The sequence below is a fragment of the Centroberyx gerrardi genome, chromosome 5 (genome assembly GCF_048128805.1).
Source record: "Centroberyx gerrardi isolate f3 chromosome 5, fCenGer3.hap1.cur.20231027, whole genome shotgun sequence".
NCBI lineage: Eukaryota > Metazoa > Chordata > Actinopteri > Beryciformes > Berycidae > Centroberyx > Centroberyx gerrardi.
The window spans coordinates 33,846,613-33,874,142 of record NC_136001.1 but is presented as its reverse complement, the minus strand read 5'-3'; the positions used below and the strand labels follow the sequence as shown (position 1 = coordinate 33,874,142).

Below are 27,530 nucleotides of genomic sequence, written 5' to 3'. Positions count from 1 at the left end.
CTAGTTGGCTTTGGCTCGGAGTTGGGCCCTCTTGCCCGTGACGGCCTGGAAGCCGGTCTTGATGCTGGCTACCGAGCAGCGAGAGTGGCAGCTTTCACACTGCAGGAAGTAGAGGCGAGTGTCTTTTTGCAGGATGGTGTCAGGTGACCGACAGGTGTGACACGTCACGTACTCCTCTGCAGAGAGAGGAAGGGGTTAGGATGGAGCTTCATTCACTCATTCATTCACTCATATAGATCATGTGAGGAGGGAGACGTGGATTTTCTGTCCTTCCAAGAGACAGACGAGTCCCAGAGTTTTCTGCAGCGCCGTGGGATCAGATGAAATGGGTGTGGAAGACAGTCAGCAGGCAGTGTGTAAAACTGCCAGATTTAACATTATCTCAACACAGGGAGGAAATACATGAGGTTCCACAGATGTAATGGACGCACCCATTTAATGAGGCATGCAGGGTTGTGTTGCACATGGAGCACTTCAAGTCATTTAATGTACAAATACCAAGATGAGAAAGAGAGAAAGAGAGAGAAAAGGGAAAGGAGAGTCGGGAGGCTGATGATTTTAATCAGTTCTGTGACTGGCATTAGTTCATATTGACACAAATCTGCACTTCAAGTTATCATTCTTTTTTTTAAATTTTGTTTTATGCATCTGCAGTGAATCTTGTTTTATGGTTCTGAATGTACTTGTCAAGCACTTTGTTCCATATACTTAAAAGCGCATGAATTTGAGCAAATGTAAGCGTTTTTAAAAGAGATTTTCCCAGACAATCCAGGTATTCAAACCAACGACCTCCCCCTAACAATTTCACATTCTTCAATTTTAACATTAAAAAGTCCGGGCACGCCTGGGCTACTGGGCGTTGAGATTTGAAAATGGCTCTTAAACAAGTAGATTTCCAAATCGAATTCAAAATCGCTGGTAAACTCAGCTGCGTTCAATGTCGGCGCCAGACCAGATGTAAAAGGACTAAGGCTGCTGTCACCTGGATGAAATGCAAGCAATTTGGGTGCAAGATCTGCTCACACAAGCCTCTGAAGCTGTGAGCTGAATGTGGCTCAGAGGAATAATGAGTGTGCAGGTAAAAGTCCGATCCAGGCACGCCATGAGGGCAGCAGTGGATCCAATCCTCTGCTTTCACATCTTGTTTCCTCACACAAGGCCTTTGAGTGCCATCCAGTTTTTTTCCTTGTTCACGGTTTCAGAGGAGCCTTATATTTTCTATTTTCCCCCAGAAGAATTACTGTTTGGTGGTAGAGAACCGTCAGCCTGTCTAAACCCAGTCCTCACTCCCAGTGTTACCAGCTAAACCTCTTGTACAGCCAAGGGAAACCCGGTCATGTTATTCAGCAGCGTGGTTTGCTCAGAGAGATGTTCTGGTAGATTTTTAGGCTGCATGAATCTGTCTCACATTGTTCTGTGGTGTTTGCTTTGGAGACAACAATGAGGATCAGGAAGGGAGACTTGCCATCTGTTGACTGAAAGCAAACCAGGGCCAGTCAGTGTACAGTGGTGACTGGTTTGTTTGGTTTGGTTCTCTTGATTATTGTTGATCAAGACTGTGGTTGCACTGGGAATAGGGATGGGACGATATGCTTTTCTTACAGTATCATTTGTATATTCAATATAACCACGATACAATGTAATAAAAGTTAAATGACAAAGTCTGATGTTTATTTCTGAGCCACAAATCTTTCAACGGTCTAGCCAGAATGTAAACTACAATTTAAAAATGTCATTACAAAGTGACAATAATATAATTTGGATGGAGAGCTTGTGAAACTGCGATGGTCAAGCGTCTGTGATTACTACAGCAGAATAACATGGAGCTGATATCACCATTCATTTTTCTGACCCACCATACGCATTGTCAAATTTTTTATTGATATACAGTATATTGAATTCCGATATATTTTCCCATCCCTCTCCCGGGCGTGAAGGTTTGCAGCTGTATGAACGTGCAGCAGGACGGTGCTCAGTCTACCTTCCCTGGATAATTAAACGTAAAAAAAAAAAAAAAAAAAGTTTTGTGTTGACCATGTGGCTTCATTTTGCATCTAAGATACTTCTATATAATCTGAGATATTACCTGAGATATTAATATAATGTCAGAGGCGTCATCTGAGATATCAGCTACACGGAGTGCAAGCCACTCTTGTTAAAGGGGCACAAAGTAATCTATAAACTCTACCTACCTCTATTGGTGATCAGTAGAAATTCTAACAACACTGACAGAATTTTTCTCCTCCTACAAAAGTCTCTGGCACTGCCGCCACCTCCCGTTCCCTTGAGTTATCATGGCTTGTAATCAAGACAAATGAAGTCACATTTTCCCAATGTTGAAGTAAGCTTGCTGATTAGAGCAGAGATCCAACAGAAATGTCTAGTGAAGAGCTAATATATCACCATGCTGAATACTGGAATAAAAATGCTTTATTATTTGCTTTTTTGGCTTGAGAACGAGGCTTATTGGCCTTCATAGTTGAAATGTGTTGAAATTCCAGCTGCTCACTTGCAGCACCATCCTCTATTGTTGAAAAGGCAAGTAGGTTGGGTGGAGTTTTTGTTCCCAAACAAAGTCCAGGCGAGTTTTGAAAGCCAGTAATCGTTGAGTCATTGGTATTGATTATCAACCCCTGTATATTGTGGTCAATTTGTGCTATGGGGCAGTAAACCTTTGCCCCTTAAAATAGTCTTGCAAACTTCTTTGTTTTAAAGTGATGGAACAAAGTGCTTAACATTCATACATTCAAATTATTCAAAATTTCGGTCAATCATGGACCTGAACAAAATCATTATCCTCTCCCATATTATGGTTATTTTGTGCTATGGGGCAGTAAAAAATCTTACTGATTGCCCCTTTAAGTAATGCAAAATGAGGACTTACTGATGTATCTTCTGAGGACGTTTTCGATCTGTTTTTGTTGAAATCGCCCTTTAATCACCAGCTGGTTGTTGCCGTCTATAGAGCCACTGAGGTGAGGGGGAGAATGAAACAACAAAATCACTCATTTGTTCATCCACTGTGTTTCCTGTACAGTTTTGTGGTTGGTGGTGGGGTAACTTTGGTTCTGAGGTTCCCATCGTGGCTCTGATGGAAAATTAAACGACTTTACTTTTTTTTTTTTTTTTTTTAATGTATATCATGTATAAAAACAGCAGAAAACTACCGATCTAATGCTATAAATGTGTTAAAGAAGTTGTAAAATACATTCTGACATATTGCTCTAAAGCGAGCCATCTGTAAATTTCTATGATATTCCCTGATTTCCCCAGGAAATTCCCTGACTTCCCCTGCCTGGAATAAAACTCAAAATTACATGATATTCCAGGAATTCCATGACCAGTGGGAACGCTGTGAGATCCAGATTGGACCCAATATCAAAATGACTCGTTTTTGGATATTTAGATGATGATATATTGCCAGTTGTGCTGTAATTGCAAAGGTAATATATTTTGGGCAGGCGATCAAATTGCATTGTATTTACTTTTATGTAGCTGCAAGGGCAAATTTCCAACTGAATGTAAAGGAAACACTGCACCCATTTTCTACATCAATCTTGAAAACTTTAATATTTTGCTGACTGGTCTCCATTTGTCATGTGTGTAATACCTTGTTCCCAGCTCAGCCAACAGAAAAGCCAAGAGATGTTTGGGCTGTCGATGTAAGCTGGAGAGAGAGAGAGAGGAAGAAAGAGAGAGAGAGAGAGAGAGAGGGAGAGAGAGGGAGGGGGAGGGTGAGAGAGGAGAAAACAGATTAAAGATACACTACGCAACTTTTTCCTGAAAAACTGATTTTCATTTTAGTCTGGTTCTGGTAACCCCAAAGTCCTATTTTCCACAATAAACAAACTCCTCAAACCTGTGGACAAAATTTCCCAATCTTTGACAGTCAACACATGCAACTCCTTCTTCGTCATTCTTTCAAACAAAAATAGAGAGCATCTATAACAATTTGGCCACTCCTACGTCTGTCCCCCCTTCTCTCAGTCTTCCCCCTCTAACTAGCCAGTCCCTGTCAGCTCTCCCCAGTCTCCCCTATAGACCTTTCTGACCTCATGATGGGAATGAGAAACACCAGCAGCCTGGACCCCATCCCCTCTAGTCTTGTCAAGGCCTGTCTTCCCGCTATATGTCCACTCATCACCACGACGATAAACTCCTCCACGACTACTGGCTCCATCCCTCTCGCCCTCAAACTTGCTGCTGTCACCCCCATCCTCAAAAAACAGACATCCCCAGTAACTACAGACCTACTGTATCTCCAGCCTCCCCTTCCGGTCTAAAATACTGGAGCATGCAGTTGCTTCACAACTCAAAGCCCATCTATCTTCCAATAACCTATATGAACTATTCTAATCCGGATTTAGATCTACACAGCCCTCATTAACGTTACCAATGAGCTTCTCCTCTCCTCTGATGCCAGTTATCTCAATATTCTCATCCTGCTTGACCTCAGTGCGGCATTTGACACCATCAACCACTCCATCTTCCTCACCCGCCTTGAAACCTCCTTCAAAATCACCGGCACCGCCCTCTCCTGGCTCAAATCCTGCCTCTCCGACAGACACCAGTACATCAGCATCAACAATTGTAAATCCTCCACTGCTCCTCTTCTCCCAAGGTGTTCCCCAAGGCTCAGTGCTTGGCCCCCTCCTCTTCATCCTGTACATGCTCCCCCTCGGCCACATAATCCGCTGTCATGGGCTTCAGTTCCACTGCTACTAGGGATACACCGATGCCACTTTTTCAATGCCGATACCGATTAAAGTATGAAAGTTTAAGTATCGGCCGATACTGAGTACCAATCCGATCCGTTAGTTTTACTGAACAGTGCAGGCTTACTTCCTTAGTTTGGGGTCAATGGACAAAATTATTGAGATAAAATCCTTGTTTTTCCCACTGTTTGAGAAATACAGGCTTCTATGTGCCACAAATGCATAAAATCAAGACAGTTTGCTTTTATTTTTTTACATGTTACTCATGGCTTTCGGTATCAGATTTTAGTCTTGGGTAAAATCTCCGATACCGATATTCCATTTTAGCCTGGTATCGGCACCGATACCAATGCCAGTATCGGTATCGGTGCATCCCTAACTGCTACGCCAACGACATCCAGCTCTACATCTCCACCTAAGTAATCACCGCTGCCACTTACTCAACCCTGACCAACTGCATCATGGAAATAAAGTCTTAGCTCCAAATCAACTACCTCAAACTGAACTGTAACAAATCTGAAATCATCACCATTGGCCCAAAAGCTCTCATCACATCCACCCACAACTTCTCCCTCGCCATCGACAGCTCCACTGTGCTCACTTCCCCTCACATCCGCAACCTTGACATCATCTCTGACCATAGCTGCCCATTTAATTAAAAGACAAAAGGACATTATGAGTGCTGGCTTTTCTTTCTTCATTTATCATCTCTGACCAAACCCTCTCTTTTGAACAACATGTCAATCACATGAGCAAAACAGCCTTCTTTCACCTCAAAAACATCAACCATCTCCGTCCATCCCGCTCCTTCTCAGCTGCAGAAACACTCATCCATGCATTCATCACCTCCAGACTGGATTATTGCAACAGCATCCTTTATGGTCCATCCTTCAAAACCCTCAGAAAACTTCAACACATCCAGAACTCCACAGCTCACTCACTCCCGAACCCGGGACCACATCACCCCCGTCCTGCAAAACCTCCACTGGCTCCCCCGTCCCACAACTTCTTCACCGGCACACCCCCACGCCGACGGCAACCTCCCCCCCCCCACCCCTCCCCTTCTCTGTGAGAATAATATTGATAATAATCATGATATTGACAGAATATTGATATTGTGGTCTTGTAGTTTAGAGGATTCAGAGGATTTGGAGTAATAAGATCGATTCAGTATAGATAGAATTCAATTAGCGTCATCACGATCGCTGCGGCCATATTGTTGACATACCGCTGCAGCTGTCAAAAGTAACAAGTGACAGCCTAGGTGACAGCAGCGCTAAGAGGACGCTAGCCACCGTTAGCCTATTACCACTTTTACTGCGTTAGGATCTATTGCACAACAGCGATGGTGTCCTGTGTAATACACAGCTGTACTAATAACAGCAATAAAACCCCCGGGGTTAGTTTTTATGCCATCCCTACTGTCTGCAGACGTGAAGGGAAAGAGACGGAGGATCTGAGCCAGCGCAGGAGAGACCTGTGGCTAGCTAGGATAAACAGGCAAAACTTTCAGCCAACTCCTCACAGCAAAGTCTGTTCACATCATTTTACCACAGGTAGACATTAACGTTAGCTAAGGGAAGAAGAGTTTGTAAGATCAATTGATTGGTCATGATTGATCCAAAGTTTACCTGCTTCTCTAGCTCCTCCTCCTACTCCTCCTTCTTCTCTGAGTTTTGTACCTTACGGCGGATCGCAAACCAACTTTTTTAGGTGCATACCGCCACCTACTGTAACAGAGTGTGTAGTATCATGAAAACATATAACTTCCATAACTGTTAAAATATAATTAAAATTCAGTTTAGTAAACCTGGATCTTAAAGAAAACTAATGAGATCCCCTTCCTTCCAATCTCACCTACCTTACCACAAAGTCTCTACCTTTCCATAGTAAATTTACTACATGTAATAATACACGTTCTACATTTTACTATTACATTCCTCACATTTATCTGAAGCACTCTTGTCCATAATAAACAAAGTGGACTTTTGCCATGATTCCATCACTGGCATGTCTAATTGATCCTCTCCAGCTCTCACCTTCTTGATCTCTTTCTTTCTCTCCATCTCTCCTTCCCTCCATCCTGTGGAAGCCCCTTTCTGCCACCTATTTAAAAAAATCCGGCACATAACTTTTTTTGTTATGCGCCAAGTATTATTTTCACTATATGACTTAGTAATTATGAGAAGCTTTCTCATTATTTATGACTTAGAGTCTCGTAAATATGAGAAAGTTTCTCATAATTATGAAATACTAAGTTCTAATATTGAGAAAAGAAATCACTTGATGATGAAAAAAGAAGATATGTGCCGGATTTTTTGTGGTGGAAATGGGCTTCCACCTCCCCTCTCCATCTCTCTTATTTGTTTTCCAAAGCCTCCCCCCGTTTCTGACAGAGCACTTTCTTTTAGGCAAGCCATCATACCTACATGACAGCACTCATCCTGACTGGGCCCCCTCACTGAAGCTGGCAGGAGAGTCAGGAAAGACAGGAGAGACTGAGAGAGCAAAATCAAATCAGGGAAGGCAAGAGTAATGGCCAGGTACAACAGGGTGCAGCAGCGTAAAACACAGAAAATGGTGGCAAGCACAGAGAATGTGGCACAGGAGCAAGACCGTTCAGGAATGGATACTACTGAGGCTGTTATGGATGCTGTTGAAACTGTTGAGGAGGACACATGCACATCTGAAGTGTGCTCTAAAACAAAAGTTGATTATCAGAGACTGCTTACTGAGAATATTGCACTCAAATATCAGCTAGACAGTGAAAAGATAACCATGGACACACTCAGAGACAATGAGAAGAAAGTCAGATATTACACTGGTTTACCCAGTTTTGCTACGTTAATGGTGCTCTTTCACTTCACTGAAGGCTTCCTCACTGACCGCATTAAAACTTCACTCGACAAGTTTCAAAAGTATCGCAAACTACAAAAAGTAATTTAGTGCACCATAAATGCACAATAGTCACATGCCACAGTTTCACTGACAAGAGGACAGTTCTGTTTTGTAATTACTTCACTTCACTTCATGTGCAGCAGCTCTCTGGAAAAACAAAAAGGAAATCGTCTTCAAGACTCATTGCGATACTACATCAGTACCAACACTTGTGTTGGCACTGATGAGACTCCGTCACAACTTCCCCGAACAGGATCTTGCCTACAGATTCGGCATTTCACAGTCTACAGTGTCCAAAACCTTCGTTTGTGTTGTACATGTTTTGTACGTGAGGCTTAAGAAGCTCATTTTTTGGCCAAGGAGAGAAGAGCTTTGGAAGTCTATGCCAATGACCTTTCGACAACATTTTGGGTCTAAGGTTACAGTAATAATCGATTGTTTCAAAATTTTTATCAAGAGGCCTTCAAATTTGACAGCACGCAGTCTCACTTGGTCTTCATATAAACATGTCCGCATACATGTTGAAAGAGTGATTGGACTGTTGCGTAATAAATATGTGATACTGTCAGAGAAGATACCAATCTCCTACTTGGTGACATCAGGATCTGAGACAGCAACTATCGATAAGATAACTACAGTGTGTTGCTGCCTAACCAACATGTGCACTTCTGTTGTACCTTCTGACTAAATGTAGGGTTGTAAAACAAGGGTTGATACCGCATGTGTAGTGTGACCTTAACATGAAAGACCTTAATCACAAGAAGAGAGAATTCAGTATGGAATTAGAAAAAGATGTGTATTTTCAATGTACATTTAAGGCAGATTTCAGGCAGGATCTGAGAAATTACACTTAATAGATTTAACTGAGTTCACTAAAACAAATTGTTACACTGTTTATGAAATCAAAAGTTCAGTATGGAATTAGAAAAAGAAAAAGATGGACCATAAAGGATGCTGTTGCAATAATCCAGTCTGGAGGTGATGGATGCATGGATGAGTGTTTCCGCGGCTGAGAAGGAGCGGGATGGACGGAGATGGTTGATGTTTTTGAGGTGAAAGAAGGCTGTTTTGCTCATGTGATTGACATGTTGTTCAAAAGAGAGGGTTTGGTCAGAGATGATAAAACAAATTGTTTATGACATTAAAAGTATAGTAGGGATGGGACGATATGCTGATCTCTCGATACGATTCGATACACAATATGGGATTCACAATTCAATACAACCACAATACGATGTAATACATAGAAGTTCAATGACAACAAAGTCTAACTGTTCAGAATTATGTTTATTTCTGAGACATAAATCTTTCCAGAAATGTCACTGGCTTGCTAGAATAATATAATTTGGATGGAGAGCTTGTGAAGTTGTGATGGACAAGCGTCTCCTTTGTGATTACTACAGCAGAATAACATGGAGCTGATATCACGATTCATTTCTCTGCCCCACGATACATATTGTCAGTTTTATGCATTGTGATATATTGAATTTCCATATATTGTCCCATCCCTAAAGTATAGCATGACAAAATACATTAAAATAAACAGTATAAATAGTATTAGTATTTTAGTATTAGTATTAGAACAGTATGAGTATTTTACTTCATTTCTCTTAATAAAACCCTGTTACTTTGAAATTATCTCATTTCATGTGTCATACTCTATTCTGGTTATGTTCACAATAATGGCATTTGTTCCTCTCTTGAGTCTATTTCATTTGCAAATGTAAATTAGACTAGAATAGTCTAAAAGTCTGTATTTCTTCAAGTACAAGTCAGTACCACTATCACACTTTGGATCTACACACCAAACAGTACCATTTGCTCCCCTTATTAGGCATTCGTTTCATATTCATACATGAAAGATGAAACCATCTATGAAGGCAGTCCTCACTGTGACAAAGCACCACACGGTCACACACTTTGTATGGTTGCTTGCACACGCAGACGATGTCTGATGGGATTGGCATTTTTCTGCTTTCAGAGGTATCCACTTGGGTCATGTCAGCTGTGTCAGTCGGCATTGCTGATGGACATGGCCTTGAGAAAAGTTTTCCCACAAGCTCTGGGAGAATGGCTCTGTCAGAAAGAGCTCTAGATTTTGACTTCATTAGCTCCCACAGTTCCATATCTGGTTCTATCCTCTCTATGTGTACATCATTCTCTGACCATACAACAAAATCTGCAAACTCCTTATTGCATACAAGCAGCTGTGTCTGGACTTGAAAACAGTAGGCATGTGAATGTTTGAACTGTAATTTGCCATTAGATTCCTCCAAACAGAATGCCGTCAACACATTCTTTGAGGCTTATGCTATCATGTGCACAAAATGGACATTTAACCTCCACTACACCATCACCACAGCAATCACAATGTATCATCCCATCAGGTTTACATTACAAAACCACTGGTTTCACATTTGAAGTTGGTGCATGAAACCATTTGCTGACGATAACAACTTAGTGCCTGTAGCTCATGATCGCATCCCCAAGCGGTTGCTTTAGTTGTAAACCCGGCGCCTAAAGGGTAACAGATGTTTTTGATGAGACTTGGTGATGGATTCTCAGGTGGTGTGCAACAAACAGCTTTCATGCGTGAGGCTGTAACTCTGCCAGCCCTAAATCTATACCAGGCTTTGCTTTTAGACTGTTCTCTTGTCTGCTGTTCTATTATGTCAGCTTGCCTTTGAGTAATGTCAACTGCAATAGCACTACAATGTAGGAGTAACTCTTCGCTTGTCATAGAAATGCACTGTTCATCAAATAGCTCACTCAGGGGCTGGCATGTATTGGTGTTGGACACTGGAGCATAGAGCTCAGCATAGTCTGCCATGACAGAGAGCAAGACCGGTTTATCATCTGTAGCATTCAGCTCACCAAGGAAAGCAGCAATCTCAGCATCTGTTGGCTCTGACATATCAGGTAGCTTTTGTTTTTCCTTATATTGTGTTGGTTTCCCTTCTGACAATGTTGTGTCTAGCCTCTGTTTAATCGTCACTTTTGAGTGAAAGTCAATGTTCTCCACTTCAAGGTACTTTTGCTTTGGTTGCCCACTCGGAAGTAACCAATATGCAGGTTTTTCTGTCACAGTTTGGGACTCACGGAGCGAAACAGCTGCCTGGATAGCAAAAAGTACCGCTCCAACATGGCTGCATGTCTCCCCTAATCCTGCCATGCACGTGCAGTGCGCAGCCAGGATAATGCCATCCTTCTGTGCAATGACCCATGGGTGCAGAGGTGGGGCACTTAATTTCTGACTGTGTTTCACCTGTGGAAAGACAAGAACTGTCACGGTTGTGACTTTCAGTCCCTGCGTCTATGTGTATTATGTTCCCTGTCTAGTTCTACGTGCCATGTTCTCTGTTTGCCCCAGCTGTTTCTCATTTGTAATCACCTCCCCATGTGTATATTAGTCTTGTTCCCCAGTCAGTCTTTGTCGGATCATTATTTTCTGTTACGTGTCAGTTAAGTGCTCCTGTCTCTGTTTACCTGTTGTTTCCTGCACCCGTTATATTAAACACCCAGTCTTGGGGTTTGATCACTACCTGCCTCGCTGTCCTGCATTTGTGTCCTCACCACACCTCACCGTGACAAGAACACAAATTGTTTGCAATCAAGATTTCAAAACCCAAGAGGCATGATATACAAGCACAGTATACCAAGTGTAGCTACTGTTAGCTGCCCAGAGAAAGCAGCTCTAGAGATCCTGATTGGTTGGTTTGTTGATCGGTGACTGTTGGTTCCTTGGTGGGCCCAGGAAATGGTTTGCTGTCTGGCACTGCTTGATTGACTGCTGTAATTAACATTTTTAACAAAAGTGTGACCTAGCTCCTTGGTTATTTGTCATATGAAATTATAGGACGTGGACAAAGTAACACAAACTTTACAATATAATGCAATCCAATACAATAGCCCTTCCATACATACCAGTTTTGTTAAGCTTATAATATTACATTTGTGTTGAGACTGTGTCAAGGAGGTGTTGATTCAACTCCATGGTATTTTTTTATGGTGGTTTATGGTGTCCTTGAGCAAATATGTATTGTCATTCAGTATGTTGGTCAGGGTCTACTTGTGACCACTGTTCCTCTTAACCAATGCAATTTGCCTATGTTTGGCATAGTCATCATGTCATCATTAATGGCATATCTGATTCAACCATAGAGTTGATTCAACACTTACCTGACAGTCCCAACAAAAATGTAATATTATAAACTTCACAAAGCTGGCATGTATTGTAGCTGGTATGCATTATATTGTTTAGATAGCATTATATTGTAAGGTTTGTGTTACTTTGCCCAACTCCTGTAGGTAGCTACTAAATCAACGGGCATCTGTCCAGTCCAAGAGTGTACTGACTGCATCTGTGCCTGCTTTCAAAACGGTGTCACGGAGCTAAAACAACGGTTCACCGTTTACGTAAAGCAATTCTGCAGCTAACAGCAGCTCACTTTCCAGGGTGATTCGCTTGACAATGCCATTGAACAAATGTTAAAACGTTAGTAAGGCTAACTTTGATTTGCTCAAGTTAGCTAGCAAACATCGGGCTAGCATGCAAGCAAGCATCAGATCGTATCAAACAAACATTTACATACCTTTGCTGTCACGACGATGTTTGATGATGATGTCGTTGGTGGCACAAAAGTAAGAATGTCACTGACCTTGCCACAGATGAAATAGTTATAGGACTCAAGCGATTTGAAAGCCTTCAGCTCCTGAGACGTGTATGCCGATACTGTATGCACAAGGTAGTTATAAATGTCGGATACGTTATAGCTGGCAATAATGAGTGATCCAATGAGTGGGTCCACACCTCCGATCAAACTTATTTTTTCTTCGTATCTTATTTTTGATGAAGCTCAGCTAAACTAGCACGCTAGACGCTGCTGCCGGTGTTCATGTCAACAATATGGCCGCGGATAGCTACTTCCGGGGTTTGCGAATAAGGTCTATTGGTTCTTACAGTTTGCAGATGTCTGTGAAGTTGACGAAGGAGGTTTTCTTGGTTCCCACTCGGACCACCTGAGGCGGCTTCATGACAAACTTCCTCTTCTCCCCAGCCACCATGTCTGGGTTCTTCTCCCTCATGACATTAAACACTCGGTTCAGAAGCTACCAGGGAGGAACATGGGAAGAACACGCCACCGTTATTCAACAAATTTGCTTTTGAGATGAAAAAAAAAAGAGACATGATTTGTATAGAACTATAGAATTTTTGCTCTCTTACTTATCCATTACCCTTAAGTCTGTCTTGTTCTGTGGATGTTTGTTGTTGTTTTTTCCAGGCTTGTTTAGTTGTTTTGTTGTGTTATGGATGTATGTTTTAATGAAGCGCACTGCAGCAAATTCCAAGCAACTGTCTAGCTGATGTGGCAATAAAGTCAAGTCTAAAGTAAAGTCGTCTCTCTTCCATCTGCTCCATGTTGTCTTCACTATCGACCCACATCAACCGGTTACAGGTAGAGGAAATACCACGCGGCCAATCACAGTTCTTGCGGTCCTACACACAGTTACTATGGCAACATTATAGAACTATAAATTAGTCTTTACAATCGCAATACCTACGAAAACGAGATTCAACATGGCGGTGCCCAGCTGCTGGATACAGGAGCTTTTACAATGTTTCGTTCATTGCTGCAGTATTTCGGGCACCAGAAAACTTTAAGTAAACTATCGCTCGCAACACTGAGTACTTCGAAAGCGAGGGACCTGTAGAGAGTTATCGACCGATTTTAGCCTAAATCCAGTTTGAAATGCAGGGAGACACGACAACCAGATGACTGGACAGACCCGGCCAGGAGAAAAAAAAAAAACCCTGATTCTTGCACAGACTGGAACGATCTGGACTTCAGAACCACTGATGTTGAGGTGAGAGGCTTTGATCAAGAACAAACACATCAGATTGACACACACTTCAAAAAGAGAAACGCGCTTCAAGACTCACAGCTCAGTTTACTTTGAGATTTAGGCTGAAAAGACAGATGGAGTTTTACATAAAAATCTCTCCTTGATGTCCTTTAATCTCTCCTTTCAGTCTGCACAATTTATCATGTATAATAATTTGTCCTTTCACGGTTGATAATTAGAGAATTCTGTGCATTAAAACATCTAATTAAGTTTTAGTCTCTGTGTGTGTGTGTGTGTGTGTGTGTATGTGTGTGTGTGTGTGTTTGTGTGTCTGTGTGTCTGTCCCTACCTCATCATATGTGTAGTCTCTCTCGGAGCCGGCCCAGGCAGGCCCTGATTGGGAGCTGAAGGTGATGATGTCATCAGCATTTTTCCCTTCCTCCTCCTCCTGACCTGAAAAGAAGAAAAAAAAAAACATACATAAAACATCTGGAGCATGATTTTCTGGTAAAATGCAAGACAAACTTAATCTGTGTTGAAATAAACACGTTTTTATAGGGATTTATGTGTGTGACTGTGAATTGTATCCCAGCAAAGAAGAAAAAGGCCAGGTGAATATGACAGGCAGCTGTACAGAATAGAGTACCAGAAAAACTCTACTGTGGTACAGTTTCTCAGATCTGGTACCATAGTGGAGTACTTTTCCACTGCTGGTGCTATGTGCAACACTACGGATTAGGAACACATGTGAAAAATGTATTTGAGTTCTGAGAATAACCATAATGTAATAACTTCCCAAAATCAAATGTAATAAAGCCTATAATGAAATAAAAATCTTGAAGCTGTAACGCACTAGCATTTTTGCTATACTTTTGCCCATAATGTATAAACTTGACAGTTTATTGGCCATTTATCACATTAACACAGATGATCTCAGAGTGCCATAAAGTCTTTTACAAGAATCACAAAGTATTCCTCAGCAGCAGAGAGAAGCGCAGAGAATCAGAGCATTCAACAAAGACTCTCAGAGTATCACCAGGTTTACTGGAAATGATGAAAAGCAGCACAAAGCTCAGCATGAAGCAAACTGCAACACACAGCATGTGGCACAGAGGGAGTCTACCAAAAAGAACACAGTCGATTAAAAGACAGTTTAGACCATCATCACCTTCCTGGTTTATGTTATTACATCATTTAGCAAGTTGTTATCAGGCCAGTAATGTAGTAAACTAGTAATAACATAATAAATTATTACGTTATGGGCAAAAAAATCTATTACGCTACAGGTTCAAGATTTTATTATGTTATTGGATTTTTAGTGCGTTATGGGCTTTATTATATTTGATTTTATTACGTTATAGGCAGTTATTATTTTTTGGGCCTTTACACATTCATTTATTTATTTATTTATTTTACACATTTTGGGTCTTTAAACATTTTCGTTTGAACGCGTTTCCCAGTTTTTATCTCCTTTTTTATACATTTTACTCTTACTTGTTTTGATTCCTTTTTGTGAAGCACTTTGTAAAATCAGTTTTTAGATGAGCGCTATATAAAAGTTTATTATTGTAAGTAGTAGTCGTAGTTGTAGTATATACATATGCATATGTATACAATATACAGCTTATCCTGAATTTGACCTTAACCAGGACAAGAGTCCAAAATATGAGCATATTAATACATGCAGTAAAATGCATGTTCACTGCTTTGTAGTGCCAGAGACCTATTAAAAGAACAGGATAATGCAACAAAAGCTGCAAAACAGGTATCATTAGCAATGTTTATGATCCAAAAAATCATGTGCAATCCCTAAACACCTGGCACTCATATCCGTAAAGGTCCCATATCATGTAAACCAGAACTCCCCTTGCCTCTGTGATGATAAAGGAGTTGGATGGTCTATCTAAACATGGTGAAAGTATCAAAACGCACGGTCGCCAACTAAATCCACACAATCCATATTAGAAAAGCGAGCCTCTAAACGAGCCGTTTGGACTTCCGTAACTTTGTGGCGTCACAAAGGTTCGCTCATTATCATTTCTGTAAGAAATAATAGACTAACAAAGTGTTTTTTTCAAAGCGGTCGAGCGGTCGTCATCGTTTATTACCGGAGAGTTTTCCCTACCTGTAGCCGCCGGGCCGCGGCGTCTCACGTTTCACTCTTGAAACGGTTAGCCAATCGGAACAGAGGGTCGTTAATATTAATGAGCCTTAAAGACACGGCGACAGAAACGGCCTGTTCTTGGTAAGGCTCAGAGAGATGCTGGAAAATGAACGTGGAGAAATGGATTGAGAGTGTTTTTGGTTCATGACACCACACACAGCTTTGAATGGACCTCAAGACACAAAATAAAACACTGGAGAGTGGAGAATATGGACCTTTAAGTTCACTCAGTTAGTTTTACTACATTAGAACAACTAATGATCTTTGACCTGACTATTCAGTGCTACTTTAGTCAACTCACAATTTGAAGGCAGCAAGGAAACTTATGTTTTCGGAACAGAGGGTCGTTAAAGTCCCACTGAAACGGAAGTTAGAGCGTCTTTAGCTTCTGTACTGTGACGTATTTCCCAGTGAAACGGAATATTTGAGCGGTGTACAGTTACAAGAGGGATTTGAATCAAATCCTTCGCATTTGATTGGACTGCTAAACAGTGGGCGGGGCTTAGAGTTTAGCGCGATACGGAGCTACAGAGAGAAACGGAGCTACAGAGGACTGTTGGCTCCACACACACCTCCCTCACCTGTTGTTAGATCAGGAGGAGGACAAGGGAGAGATGAATGAATTAGACCTCAGCGACATTGTTTTGGAAATGAAAACAGTTTTTGCCCACTGATATCCAAACACACATCTCTTCCTATCTCTCTCCATATTGCTCTGTCAGCTATGACCCAGAAACGGTGAAGTTTGGTTTTATATGACCGGTGTGGCTAGCTAGAGGTTGAAGAATGATTGATGGGTGGATGTCATGATATTATTGGTTGAAATTGGTTGGTTCATGCTTACGTAAGCACACGGCATATTTTGTTTTACAGGAAGAAAACATGATTGGATTTTGATATAAGAATACAAAGAAATTGATTTTTTGTATTTTTTTTGGCATATATTGTTAAATAGGTGCACAATATGACCGGGGATGTGATCTAAAAGGGTTAAAAATGCATTTCTCATTTCATCTCGACTTTAATATTAATGAGCCTTAAAAACACAGCGACAGAAACAGCCTGTTCTTGGTAAGGCTCAGAGAGATGCTGGAAAATGAACGTGTAAAAATGGATTCAGAGTGTTTTTGGAGGTAAAAAAGACTGAACATTTAATCTTATTTTCCATTGTTGTTGTTTATGAGCAAGTTCCTCGCTGCTGGAGGCATCTTTTTCATTAGATTTCCTAAAAAATCCTGAACATCATAGCCTTGATCACTTCCAGAGTTGTTACGTAACCCACAAACCAAAAAAAATGTTTCAAATTAACCTCTCGCTCTATGATTGCTGTTTACAAGTGTGTGGGCTTTGCAATCTATTAAATCCATGTTTACAGCCTTTCCAGTGAACAGCAACAGGCAAACCAATTAATTAATCCTTCTTTTAGAGATTTATTAATTCAGAAAAGCTGTTTTCTGGGCACGAATACTGATTTCAGCATCATCCTACTTCACATTCACACACATTCACAGTCTTCTACCTGTAGCCACTGGGCCGCTCTGCTGGAGAACAAATGTGTTCAAGTATAAAAAAAAAGGATTATTTAACTTTGCCAAGTTAAAAAGTGGTGTAATAAAATGGGCAACGTTAAATGGCCACAGATCGCAGCGCTGTCATGACATGAAACAAAACTATAAACAGAAATCCAACTGACCGTCGTCTTCGCTCTCGTCGTCCACGTCCTCCAGGAAGTTGACCTGTTTTTTCTTCTTCTTCTTCGTTAGTAGCTGCATGTCGTCGTCCTCCGGGCCCTCCGCCGGCTCCGCCAAAATCTTCAGTTCCTGTTGGGAAGACGGCTTGTTTGCGTTGGTAGCTGAAACCGAGCGGCACAGCTAGCTACAAGCTCACAGCAGGAAACATTTTCCTCATATATAGGGCTTTCAGGTCACCCTCTGGCGGCCATGTTGGAGGTCCTCAGCTCTGTGAACAGCTGATTGTGTTTCTGTCCGTCTCAACAGAATAGCGCTCTGCCGCGGAGCTATTTTTTAGCGCACCAGCTATGACGTCAAAAATGTGCGAGCTGGAAGTCAGACATAGAATCATCCGCTCAATATAGGGAGTCAATGAGAAACCGGGAAAACCCACACTTATATTTCATTTTTCTTTTCCTACAGTAGTTTTTTGTTTTTGGAGTCAGGGTGTAGCCTACAAATATAATTGAAGTCTCATATGGCAAGACTTTTTAACATTCATTAATTTTAAAGGCACCAGTCACTACAAAAATAAATAAAATGTATGTCCCGCATTTTGATAAACTCATGCTTGAAAATTTAAACCTATACATTTCTATCATATTGTCATTCATTCCCATGCATGCTGCAGAGAGTCGGCACAGCAGCGTCTCCCCTCATGTGCTGTCACGGCAGGAGTGGGAGAGTGAGTTGCTATGGTTACGGGGGGGGGGGGGGGGGGGCTGTCTCTCTTTCGCTCTGAAACTTTTGCGCACTTCGGACAGTTCCACAGAGATCAATAGCGGACGAGAGAGAGAGAGAGAGAGAGAGAGAGAGGAAGGTGAAGTTATTCCAGATGCAGCCTTAGCCCTAGATGGTCTTTGAACATATTTTCTATCAGAAATAAAGTTTGCTATTATTATTACTGAATTAAACAACTCCTCCCTTGCTCTTGCTCCCCCTGTCTCTCTCTGTCTCCTTTCCGCTCTCCAGGCCTGCATGGTCCGTGTAATTTGATGATTGGTGATTTGATTTTCATTTTAAAATCCAAAAATGAAAAACGTAAATTGACCATGGTCGTTTTCCTGGTCAGAAACGGCAGATACAACACTAATAAAGGACTTATTTGTTCCTTTGTGAAAATAGTAAGAAAATAAAAACTGAGAGGCACCGAGAGGCAGCCTGGTGTGCGTCTTTCAGAACCATATGCACGCCTGGAAAGCGGAAAGGAGACAGAGACAGCTCACTAATAATGGTAAACTTTATTTCTGATAGAAAATATGTTCAAAGACCATTTTACTAATCTGACGTCCTGTCTGGAACAACTCCTACCTTCTTATTCCTGAGTGCTGAGAAAGCTCCAACAAGTTCATCTTACTCATTTTTTCTACCAGCAGGATTTTGATTCTCCCCTGCGCATCTTTCTTCCCTTTCCTCGGACGTCCACGGCACTGTAGCCATCGTTTTAGTTGCAGTATACATTGGACTTCAACCTCACCAGTAAATTAAACCTCATCTGGTGTTAAAATTGCTGGGTTGGAGTTGGCATTTGTATTGGGAGATGGTGAGTAATTCATTTTTATCATTGGCATGAAGCCGAAGGCACAAGGTGCTTGTCTGACTTCCGGTGAAGAAGCACAAATATGACGTGGACCATGACGCGCCGCGGCGGGGCGCTATTGAACAGACGGTTAATTTCTGTCTGTTTCTGACTGAACTGATCATTTCATCACTGAGTCATCTGATTGATTTAGTGTTTAGATAATGTCAGCTTGTTAGCTAGCTAACCATAGTATCTGGTCAGCTAACATCACTGTCTTGTTGTTAACACATCTGATTAGCACACTAGCTAACGTATCTAGTAGCAGCTAGCGTTAGCATGTTCACATTAACATCAGTGTGTTTGCTGGCTAGTTAGCTAGCTAACAGTTTGTTCAGGTTAACTGAGCTGACTCTTCTCAAGCTACAACTCAGAGTGTTTTGGAGTAGAGACTAGGGCTAAAGACAAGACAGTTTACTGTGTCACAGTAACCAAATCCACCTTATCACACTATTCACTTTTACTGAGAACGTTACTGAATGGATCTACAGCCACACCACAACAAGCTGACTCAGCTGCTCTCTGGTTCTAGCTGCTTGATACAGAATTACACTTTATTAACTAACAGACAATTCTACAATGTTCCTCCATCATGGAGACACAGCTGGTTGGCAGCAGATTGGTGATGAAACTGTAAAGCCCCTATCAATACACATCACAACATTTCACCATCTGTCAAAACCTCAACTGTGACAACAGTCTTGTCAAGACAAACAATAAACCAACATTCCTTTAAATGTGCGGCGACAAAATCAGCATCAGGACAAGAATGTCAAAACACAGGCACACTGTCCATCACACACATACAAAAAGACACATAGACACACACATCCTTGGGTTGTTATTATATTGTGTTGTTATTTCTCAGCTTCCCCTTACTCTAATTCTAACCCTGAAAATTACCCTTTTCCTAAAGAAGTCTGGAAAACGGTCCTCACAAGTGACCGTTTTTCAGGGTTGTGCATTTTGTGGGACAACCGGATCTCACAAGATAGTAAAAACACAGACATCTCACACACACACACACACACACACACACACACACACACACACACACACACACACACACACACACACACACACACACACACACACACACACACGCACAGAAAACGAAAGAATCCCCACTACCTTCATTCCTTCTTCTAATTCGCTGTCAAATGTCTTGGCCTTTTTCTTCTTTTTTTTCTTCTGGTTGAAGAAGTTCAAGTCGTCCAGGTCATCTGAAATTTCTTGTGAGCAGAGGGGGGGGGGGGGGGAGGGAGAGAGAGAGAGAGAGAGAGAGACTATGATACAGAAATCCCTCAGCACATTAATGACCTTTTGCATGTTTTGCATGATTTATTATGTTCAATTTGGAAGAGTCAAGATTAATCAAAACAGTCCCCCATCTCTCCTGTATGAGCACTGCAACAGCCACTGCTTCCTCACATCTTGCAGAGAGCTGAAAAGGCTTATTGTGACACAAAGATCTGATAACACACACACAGTAACACTGTGACACACACACACACACACACACACACACACACACACACACACTGGCCTGAACCGTTTGGTTCAGAACGTTGTTCTGGTTGGTTCACAGCCAGCATGTTCAGAGCGGTTTATCTGAACTCTGCAGTGCTTCCTCTAGTTCAGTTGGTTTGTCCAGATGAGAACAATGACCTTTGAACTCTGGTGGTGCGGTTCCTTAGGAGTGAGAACGTAATCCAACCAACTACAGGAAACCACCCCCCAAACACAAGGGATTATGGGTAGAAGGAGACGGATGCGGTTCCTCATGCTTGGAAAGTCTAGCAGAACAAAATGAAGTCTGGACTGATGCTCATATTCAGCTGTTTCTTCACGTGTTCTTGACTGGTATGAACACCACAGAAGAAGAGACATCGTGCTGAGATAAAGTTACAGGAACTGGAGTCAGATTTGTTTTGACTCTCAAACCTGCAGGATGACATGTTACCAAAACTGTCCAATAAAAACACTACTAGTACTTTTGTTTCCAAGCCCTGGTTCCTTTGTCACTGGACAGTGTGAATCTAAACAAGCCAAATACAAAAATGGTTCAGACCAAAGAAGACAAACTGTAGGTTTGAGCAGATCTTTACACTGGACTGGGTTTATAATTTATTCCGATGCCAATTTTCTATTCGGCCAATTTCGGTTCCTTTATATTTTCCTTTTCCAAAGTCCAGACTTTCCCTCATTTCTTGACTACATGTGATTCTGGTCAGTGTTCCGCATCATGTATGCTGATACTGGCTGGAAAGCATCAACATCTGGTCTTCATCTCTAAAGCTGAAGACTATTCACCACAGCAAATATCACAATGTGTGAAACAACAGTGGGTCTACAACTACATTATATAGTCATGTGTTTATTGGAATTGATCAACAACTGGTTTTTTTTTGTACTGCTTTTCCAGACCTGGAAATTAGAAAACTAATTTTGCAGACTTTCACAGATATGAATCAAAAAGCTCGTATTTGGAAGATATCGCATTTATCCCTTTTTAACTAACGTAAAACAGACCCACACTTTTTGTCAGCATTATTTTTCAGTAGAAAACTGGTTTGGCTTTGCTGTGAGATCATGAAAATTGATCTGTGTGCTAGATTAATTACATCAATAAATCCACTTTTGCGATTTCCTGGTTGCACTAAATAACAAAAACGAAAAATATAGGCTACAGCCTGCCAGCTACACAACTTGCTTCAATTTACCTCAATAAAAATAAGGGACTAAATGACAGTTTTATATGTCTCTCTGACTCAAAAGCTTCATTCATAAAATATAATCAAGCCTGAACGCCTGAAAAGTAAAATACTGTCCAAACCTCCCCAATAGATAAGGGATATCCAACCTCTATCACTCTAAAAAACAAGTAGAGAAAGACGATAAGAGTTTATCATTGCAGAACCATGTCATCATCTCGTAATTAGACTGAACCAGGACTGTTTTGCTGTTTGTAAGGCATGAAAGTCCGACTCACAGCGCATCTGCATCACTCTGTAAACAAGCAAGCAGAGAAAAAGGCAGTGAGCATTTCATATGGCCTGTTATCATTTAGAAACTGTGTCGTCATCCTGCGATAAGCCGCTCTCCCTCCGCAGGCTGAGGTCCGGTCTGAGCTGCACCTGCGTTACGGTTTCTAAAGGTGCAGAAGAAGAGTTGTGGGCTCTTACAGCGCGGTGTCGTCATCTGGGAGTGGAGGCAGAGCCGGGTGGGAGCCTGATGAAAACACACTGCAACAGTGACTCATGGATAAGGCACGAATGGCGCTGAACTGCCTCTAAATTGAACAGCCTTATTTTTCCGGGGTGGAAGAGAAAAAAGCTGACTCGTAAAATCAGCATTTTCTCTAGACTCATCTTTCAACTTTCTCTTAACTTTCTCCACTCAATCCGCAGGGCTGGGAGGCGTACTGCTGCAGATTTTAAAATACCGTCGCATTTTCCCCCAATATACACCAACAATATTTTATTGTGTTGTTCTTCAAATCCAACAAAAGTAACAATTGCACATGGTGCAGTTTTTACAACAATACTTTAGAAAATTGCATGGTATTATACCATTTTGAATGAGAGCCACTCCATGGCAATTTAGTTACATGTTGAAGATGTTGAGAGGATTTCATATCACAATGTAACTTGCATTAGATAAACTTAATAGTGTCAAACACTGTAAGATAATGAGAAATAATAGAAATATTAAACTGTAATAGTTTGGCCGTTTTGCCCAGTCCTTATTTTTTGCCTCTATATTTACTTTTCTTTTTCAAGGGGTGGAAGACAAAAACAAAGCAGATTCACATTAAATTATAGCCTAAATGATCTTTGTTGTGTTTTCTTTAACTTACTTTATTTCTTTATGTGTGGTTGACTTAGTCACTATTAGGGCTGTGCCGATGATCGTATAATCGTGTGATCGCGATTATATGAAATATGGACCATTATTTTCTATAATTGTCTGATTCCATAAAGTGCCGAAGTTTCGGTTTCTTTTTTTGTTTTCTCTTAAATAAACCCACATAAATAAACCCAAGTGTGTACCTGTCTCCCAAATAGTTTCACTACGCTTTTAAATTAAAACTCTGCACTGCAGTGAGAGATGAAACTAATATTAAAGCAGCACACAGTCTTTGAAATGTGTCGACACCAAATAGCCCATGCTTCCTGTCACCGTTCAGCCTATAACTGCAGTCTGTCATTCCTTAAAGGTGTGTTTGTCACTGGAGCAATAATAATTGGGCTAACGGCTCAACTACACAGCATGCATAAGATTTCGGTATCCAAGCGGCATTTTAAGCTGCTGTACCAGGTCCGTTCTTGTTCTGCCGCGGTCTGCGTTAGGGTTAGGCTTGTGTTGTGCCCGTCTACATTTTACCTCTGGGTAAGTGAACCGAATTATTTAGTTTTGCTTAGTTTTCCATGTTATTTTATCTTAGTTGGTCAAATAGACTACCTGTAGGCTAGTGGTTGCTTGTCCCGGTCGCAACCGGTCCCAAAGGAGCAGCGCTCCTGACACAGAAAGATTTTTTTTGCCCTTGATAATGATGATTAGTTATAATAATCTTTACAGTAGGCCTATTCTCAATATAACACTCGTCTATAATTCCCAACAATAGGCTATTAAGGCGTGTGCCTATCTGGCTTAATGTAGGCTATACCGGGACAGTCTGGACCGGAGCACATAACGGCCGCTTCTTTCTTGCGGTCGTTCCCCACTGTGAAGATTTGGTAGGCCTATTTAGGTTAAAATTCTCAAGTGGGTCTGCTATTGTGCAAAACATTATTTCGTTCAATTAAAACATATGCAAACTAATTTTTGTATTAAACCTTAAATAATAGGCCACACAAAGGCTATGTCCACTTTATTATATCATGCACAGTGTGCAGAAAAAAAAAAGCCCAAATGATGAAGTTTTTTAAAAAAATAAATAAATTTTTTGCGTGTGTAGTTGTTTTTGAGTCTCATATTTACCCATCTGTTGCTGATATTCATGTTAGGCTTCCTTCAGTGATGTTTGTATCAGTTTATCTGCAGCCTACATGGTCACTGTTCGTTCATTGCAATGTTGTGGAATATTCCAGTAGGCTACTCTGCTTGAGAAGGAAGCACGAAAGCCCCCGGGTGAGGACGGAGGCATTTTTGTCGTGCAGAAATGTATTGAGTGTGCTGTGGGGTAAGCCCCAACATTATGGGCACGCCGTGATTAAAGGCTGTCATAGCGCGGCTGTCCAACACACTTCTGCCACGCTCTGTGCGGTTACTTACTTCATTCATTTTGTTTAGTTAATTTTGTTTTGTCATATCACCATGTCCGACCATCTGTTTATTATCTATAAACATGAGGACCATAAGGAACATTAATGTACCATATAGGAGTACTATTTATGTCACTTTTTTTTTTGGCTTATTGTCGCTAAATAGAAGGCTTCTCCGTGGCTATCCATAACCTCATCTCCAACATTTATTTTAAGTCACATTGGTTTATGTATCTTATATTTTGATTACTGACATGATGATAAATTACTATAATAAGCAAAATCTTGTCAGTTATATGGCTCAAATATGCAACAGACCTCTGCCTAGACTGACAAATATAGATGGCTCTGATCCAGCTCCGTTCCAGATTGGCAGCTGAGCAGCTGTGTTGAAGTAAAGAGCTGCGTACCTTTCTGACGTGAACAGAAACGCACCCGTTTATCTGAGCCTTTACACTGTTATATTGTTTAAAATAAAAAAATAAAAAAATAAAAAAAGGCGATTAAATCGTTGATCGTGATTATCTGTGTGACTGATAATCGTCAGCTAAAATGTCATAATCGGCACAGCCCTACTCACTATAAACCCTACGGATCCTGCCGTGTGTGTGTGTGTTTGTGTGTGTGTGTGTGTGTGTGTGTGTGTGTGTGTGTGCGTGTGTGTGTCACTAGAGTCCAGCTCCAAAAAGACTCCAAACCGCCCAACTCCATCAAGTCACAAAACCCAACTTCCGATAAAAATATAAAATCAATAAATTTTTTCCACAAGAGGTTCTGGTCTCAGCAGCTAATTTCACTTCTTCTAATGTGTGTCCTTCTGGAGATTTTCAAAGTAATTGTGTCATTAACAGGATATAATGGCTGTAAAACGGGCTCTGCTTCCTAGTGATCGACAGGTCGCACATGAATCGCCTCCACCCTCTGCCGCTCTCTGGCTGCTCCGGCTCCAAAAAATGTCAACATGGCGGCGACCGTAAACCCCAAACCCCAAACCGGCCCTTCAGAAGACAATGGGGGACGTCACACTCACTACTCTGTTGTTACAGTCTGTGGTGGAGACAGGGGAATGACTGGTTTTGATGAATGTGGTTGAGCATCATCATGCTGCTGAAAGACTAATTCCCAAAGCAGTGGACAAACAATGAAGAGTTTCATTCCCAACTACGACATCCAGCATTTGAAAAATGTGACTCCTACGCTTACAAAATGATTGACAACACAAAATGAAAACATGCTGCAGGACAGGAGGTACCTTTCTTCTTCCCCTCGTCCTCGTCCGGCTCCGGCTCTCTCTCCTCTCCGTCCTGCTCGCCGTCTTTGTCTTCCGGCGGCGCTGCGTCCTCGCTCCCTCCGTCTCCTCCCTCCTCATCCAACATGAAGGGCTTCTTCTTCTTCTTCTTCTTCTTTGACATGTTGGGGTCGAAGATCATCTAGGAGTAGAGGATAGGTACAGTTCAGTTTACTCAGACATGTCACATAATGAATGAATAACAGAGGTTATACACCGGTAAAAACATGATTACAGCGTAACATAACATTTGGTGGACGCTTCCATCCAAAGCGCCTTGTAAGACCAAGAGTGCATAAAATATTAGTATGGGGGTCAAATTAAAACCCCAACAATTTCAATCATTTACAACTGTAGATTTTAAAATAGAGTAAAATAGAGTTCAGTAATTCTGAGGAGGCAAAAGTAGTGAGTGAGTGATGGGAAAGATAAAGTAAAGCACAGACAGAAGAGCTGAGGACCAGAGCAAGTGAAAGAAGAATGTCTTGAAATAAATGAATAGTTGACTAAAAACATACTTTTGACTTTTAAATCATTCGGACTGCTCACTACTATCCCCCATAGTGTATTTTGGTGGAAAAAGATTGTAGGAATAACATGTGAACCACCTCCAAAAGCTGACATGTAATTAAAGAGGCGCTGCTTGATGGATCAGCTGTTTGGCAAATTCACCAGTGGACCAAATGATTTGTAAAAAGGTCTTCAATTATTTATGTGATAAATGTATGTTTACCGATAGGCAAGGTAACATAAAACTGGCAGAATTCAAAGTGGAGTTTGGTTTATCAGCGCTGCGTTACGTTCATGGATGTATTAAACTGGTTACGTTCCGCTCTGCTTCCTGTCAGTCAGCTGACACCACAGGAAATAATCCTCAGAAACACTTGCAACATGGCTTTTTATTTAGGGCGTCTTCGTTAGCCGGGACAACAGTTCAAGTTAAGTTTGACACCGTAAAGTTTGCTTTTATTATAATTAAAAACTATGAAAAACAAGTAAATGTTAAAAAAAAAAAAAAATACATCAAATTACATAGGTATTGCATGATTTAAATGATTGGAGGAAACAAACTAGACAGACAGAAGTAAATTGTCTGTAACTCTAAATGACACTAGTATTCTCCTTTATCAGGTGTCATCAGTAAGGAATCACAGCTTTCACCTAGATTCACCTGGACAGTCAGATTTCATGGAAAGAGTAAGATTTCATCATATTTAGTTCATCCAACACAACTAAACAAACACCTGCTGCTGTGAAACCCCCTTGTTTAGAAACTTACCTATTACTGCTGTGGTATTAGCTAACAGAGGAGTTAGCTTGACAGATAAAAAGGAGAAACTACCAATGGAGTCTCCAGAAACCAGAGCTTTACACCAGTCCAAAAGCCTGGATGGGTGGCTCTGGCTAACAGAACTTGTCAGATGCTCAGACATGTGGATTGGCAAAACTACTGCAGCAACAGCTGTGTCAAGCTAGCCACAGGTAGCCAGGATAATAGCGGAAAACGGGTGATTTCGTGTAAAAAGTGTAACGTTGGTCACTTTTTGTGGAAACTGTCTACTCTAGAGAACAAGAAAACCGCACCAAAACACGCAGTGGTGTAATTATATATTAAATATGGTGTAAAACGTAAGTTATTTTCTTTCTCCATAGCTAACTACATTTTGGCAGTTACAAACGACCAGTAGCTAACGTTACAGGGCATTGAGCACGAGCCCATAGGGCTGCGGAAACATGATGTTGTGAAGTATATTTTGGGCTAAAAACTGTTGTACGGGCTATAAACTGAATGTATTCCTTAAATGTGTTCTTTATCTTCACTTTTGCCTTCAACAGACGATGCAACACAACGTTCGTCAATTACGTTAGGTTTTATTTTGAAAATGTTTACCGGACGTCCTACCTTATATTGTGACTAGCTTGTCAAGCTTGATACTTGTAACGTTGGCTAGCTGGCTAGTGACCGCCAAAGTTACTCCTCCTCTCTCAGCCGCCCAGACACAAGATGTGACTATTAAAAAAAAACTCACCTCGTCTCCCGACAT

General features: G+C 41.2%; 1 protein-coding gene across 3 annotated transcripts; it reads right to left on the bottom strand.

Annotated features, from left to right (window-relative positions):
- On the bottom strand, positions 1–27,530 carry eif2s2 (eukaryotic translation initiation factor 2, subunit 2 beta). 3 transcript variants are annotated; one of them, XM_078283526.1, is made up of 9 exons: positions 27,516–27,530; positions 25,450–25,627; positions 20,059–20,162; positions 17,315–17,441; positions 13,807–13,910; positions 12,574–12,722; positions 3,611–3,667; positions 2,885–2,970; positions 1–176 (listed from the first exon to the last, which is right to left on the bottom strand). In XM_078283526.1, exons 1-9 carry the CDS (start codon positions 27,528–27,530, stop codon positions 1–3), a joined length of 996 nt encoding a protein of 331 aa, XP_078139652.1. The 3 variants fall into 3 exon arrangements, with proteins under 3 accessions (XP_078139652.1, XP_071766338.2, XP_071766339.2); XM_071910237.2 differs by having other exon boundaries at positions 20,062–20,162; XM_071910238.2 differs by lacking the exon at positions 3,611–3,667 and having other exon boundaries at positions 20,062–20,162.

Coding starts and splice junctions, on each gene's coding strand:
- eif2s2 (XM_078283526.1), bottom strand. Junction 12,723..13,806: donor GAGACTACACATATGATGAG/GTAGGGACAGAC, acceptor CCTCCCTGGTAG/CTTCTGAACCGAGTGTTTAA. Junction 3,668..12,573: donor TTCACAGACATCTGCAAACT/GTAAGAACCAAT, acceptor CTCTCTCTCCAG/CTTACATCGACAGCCCAAAC.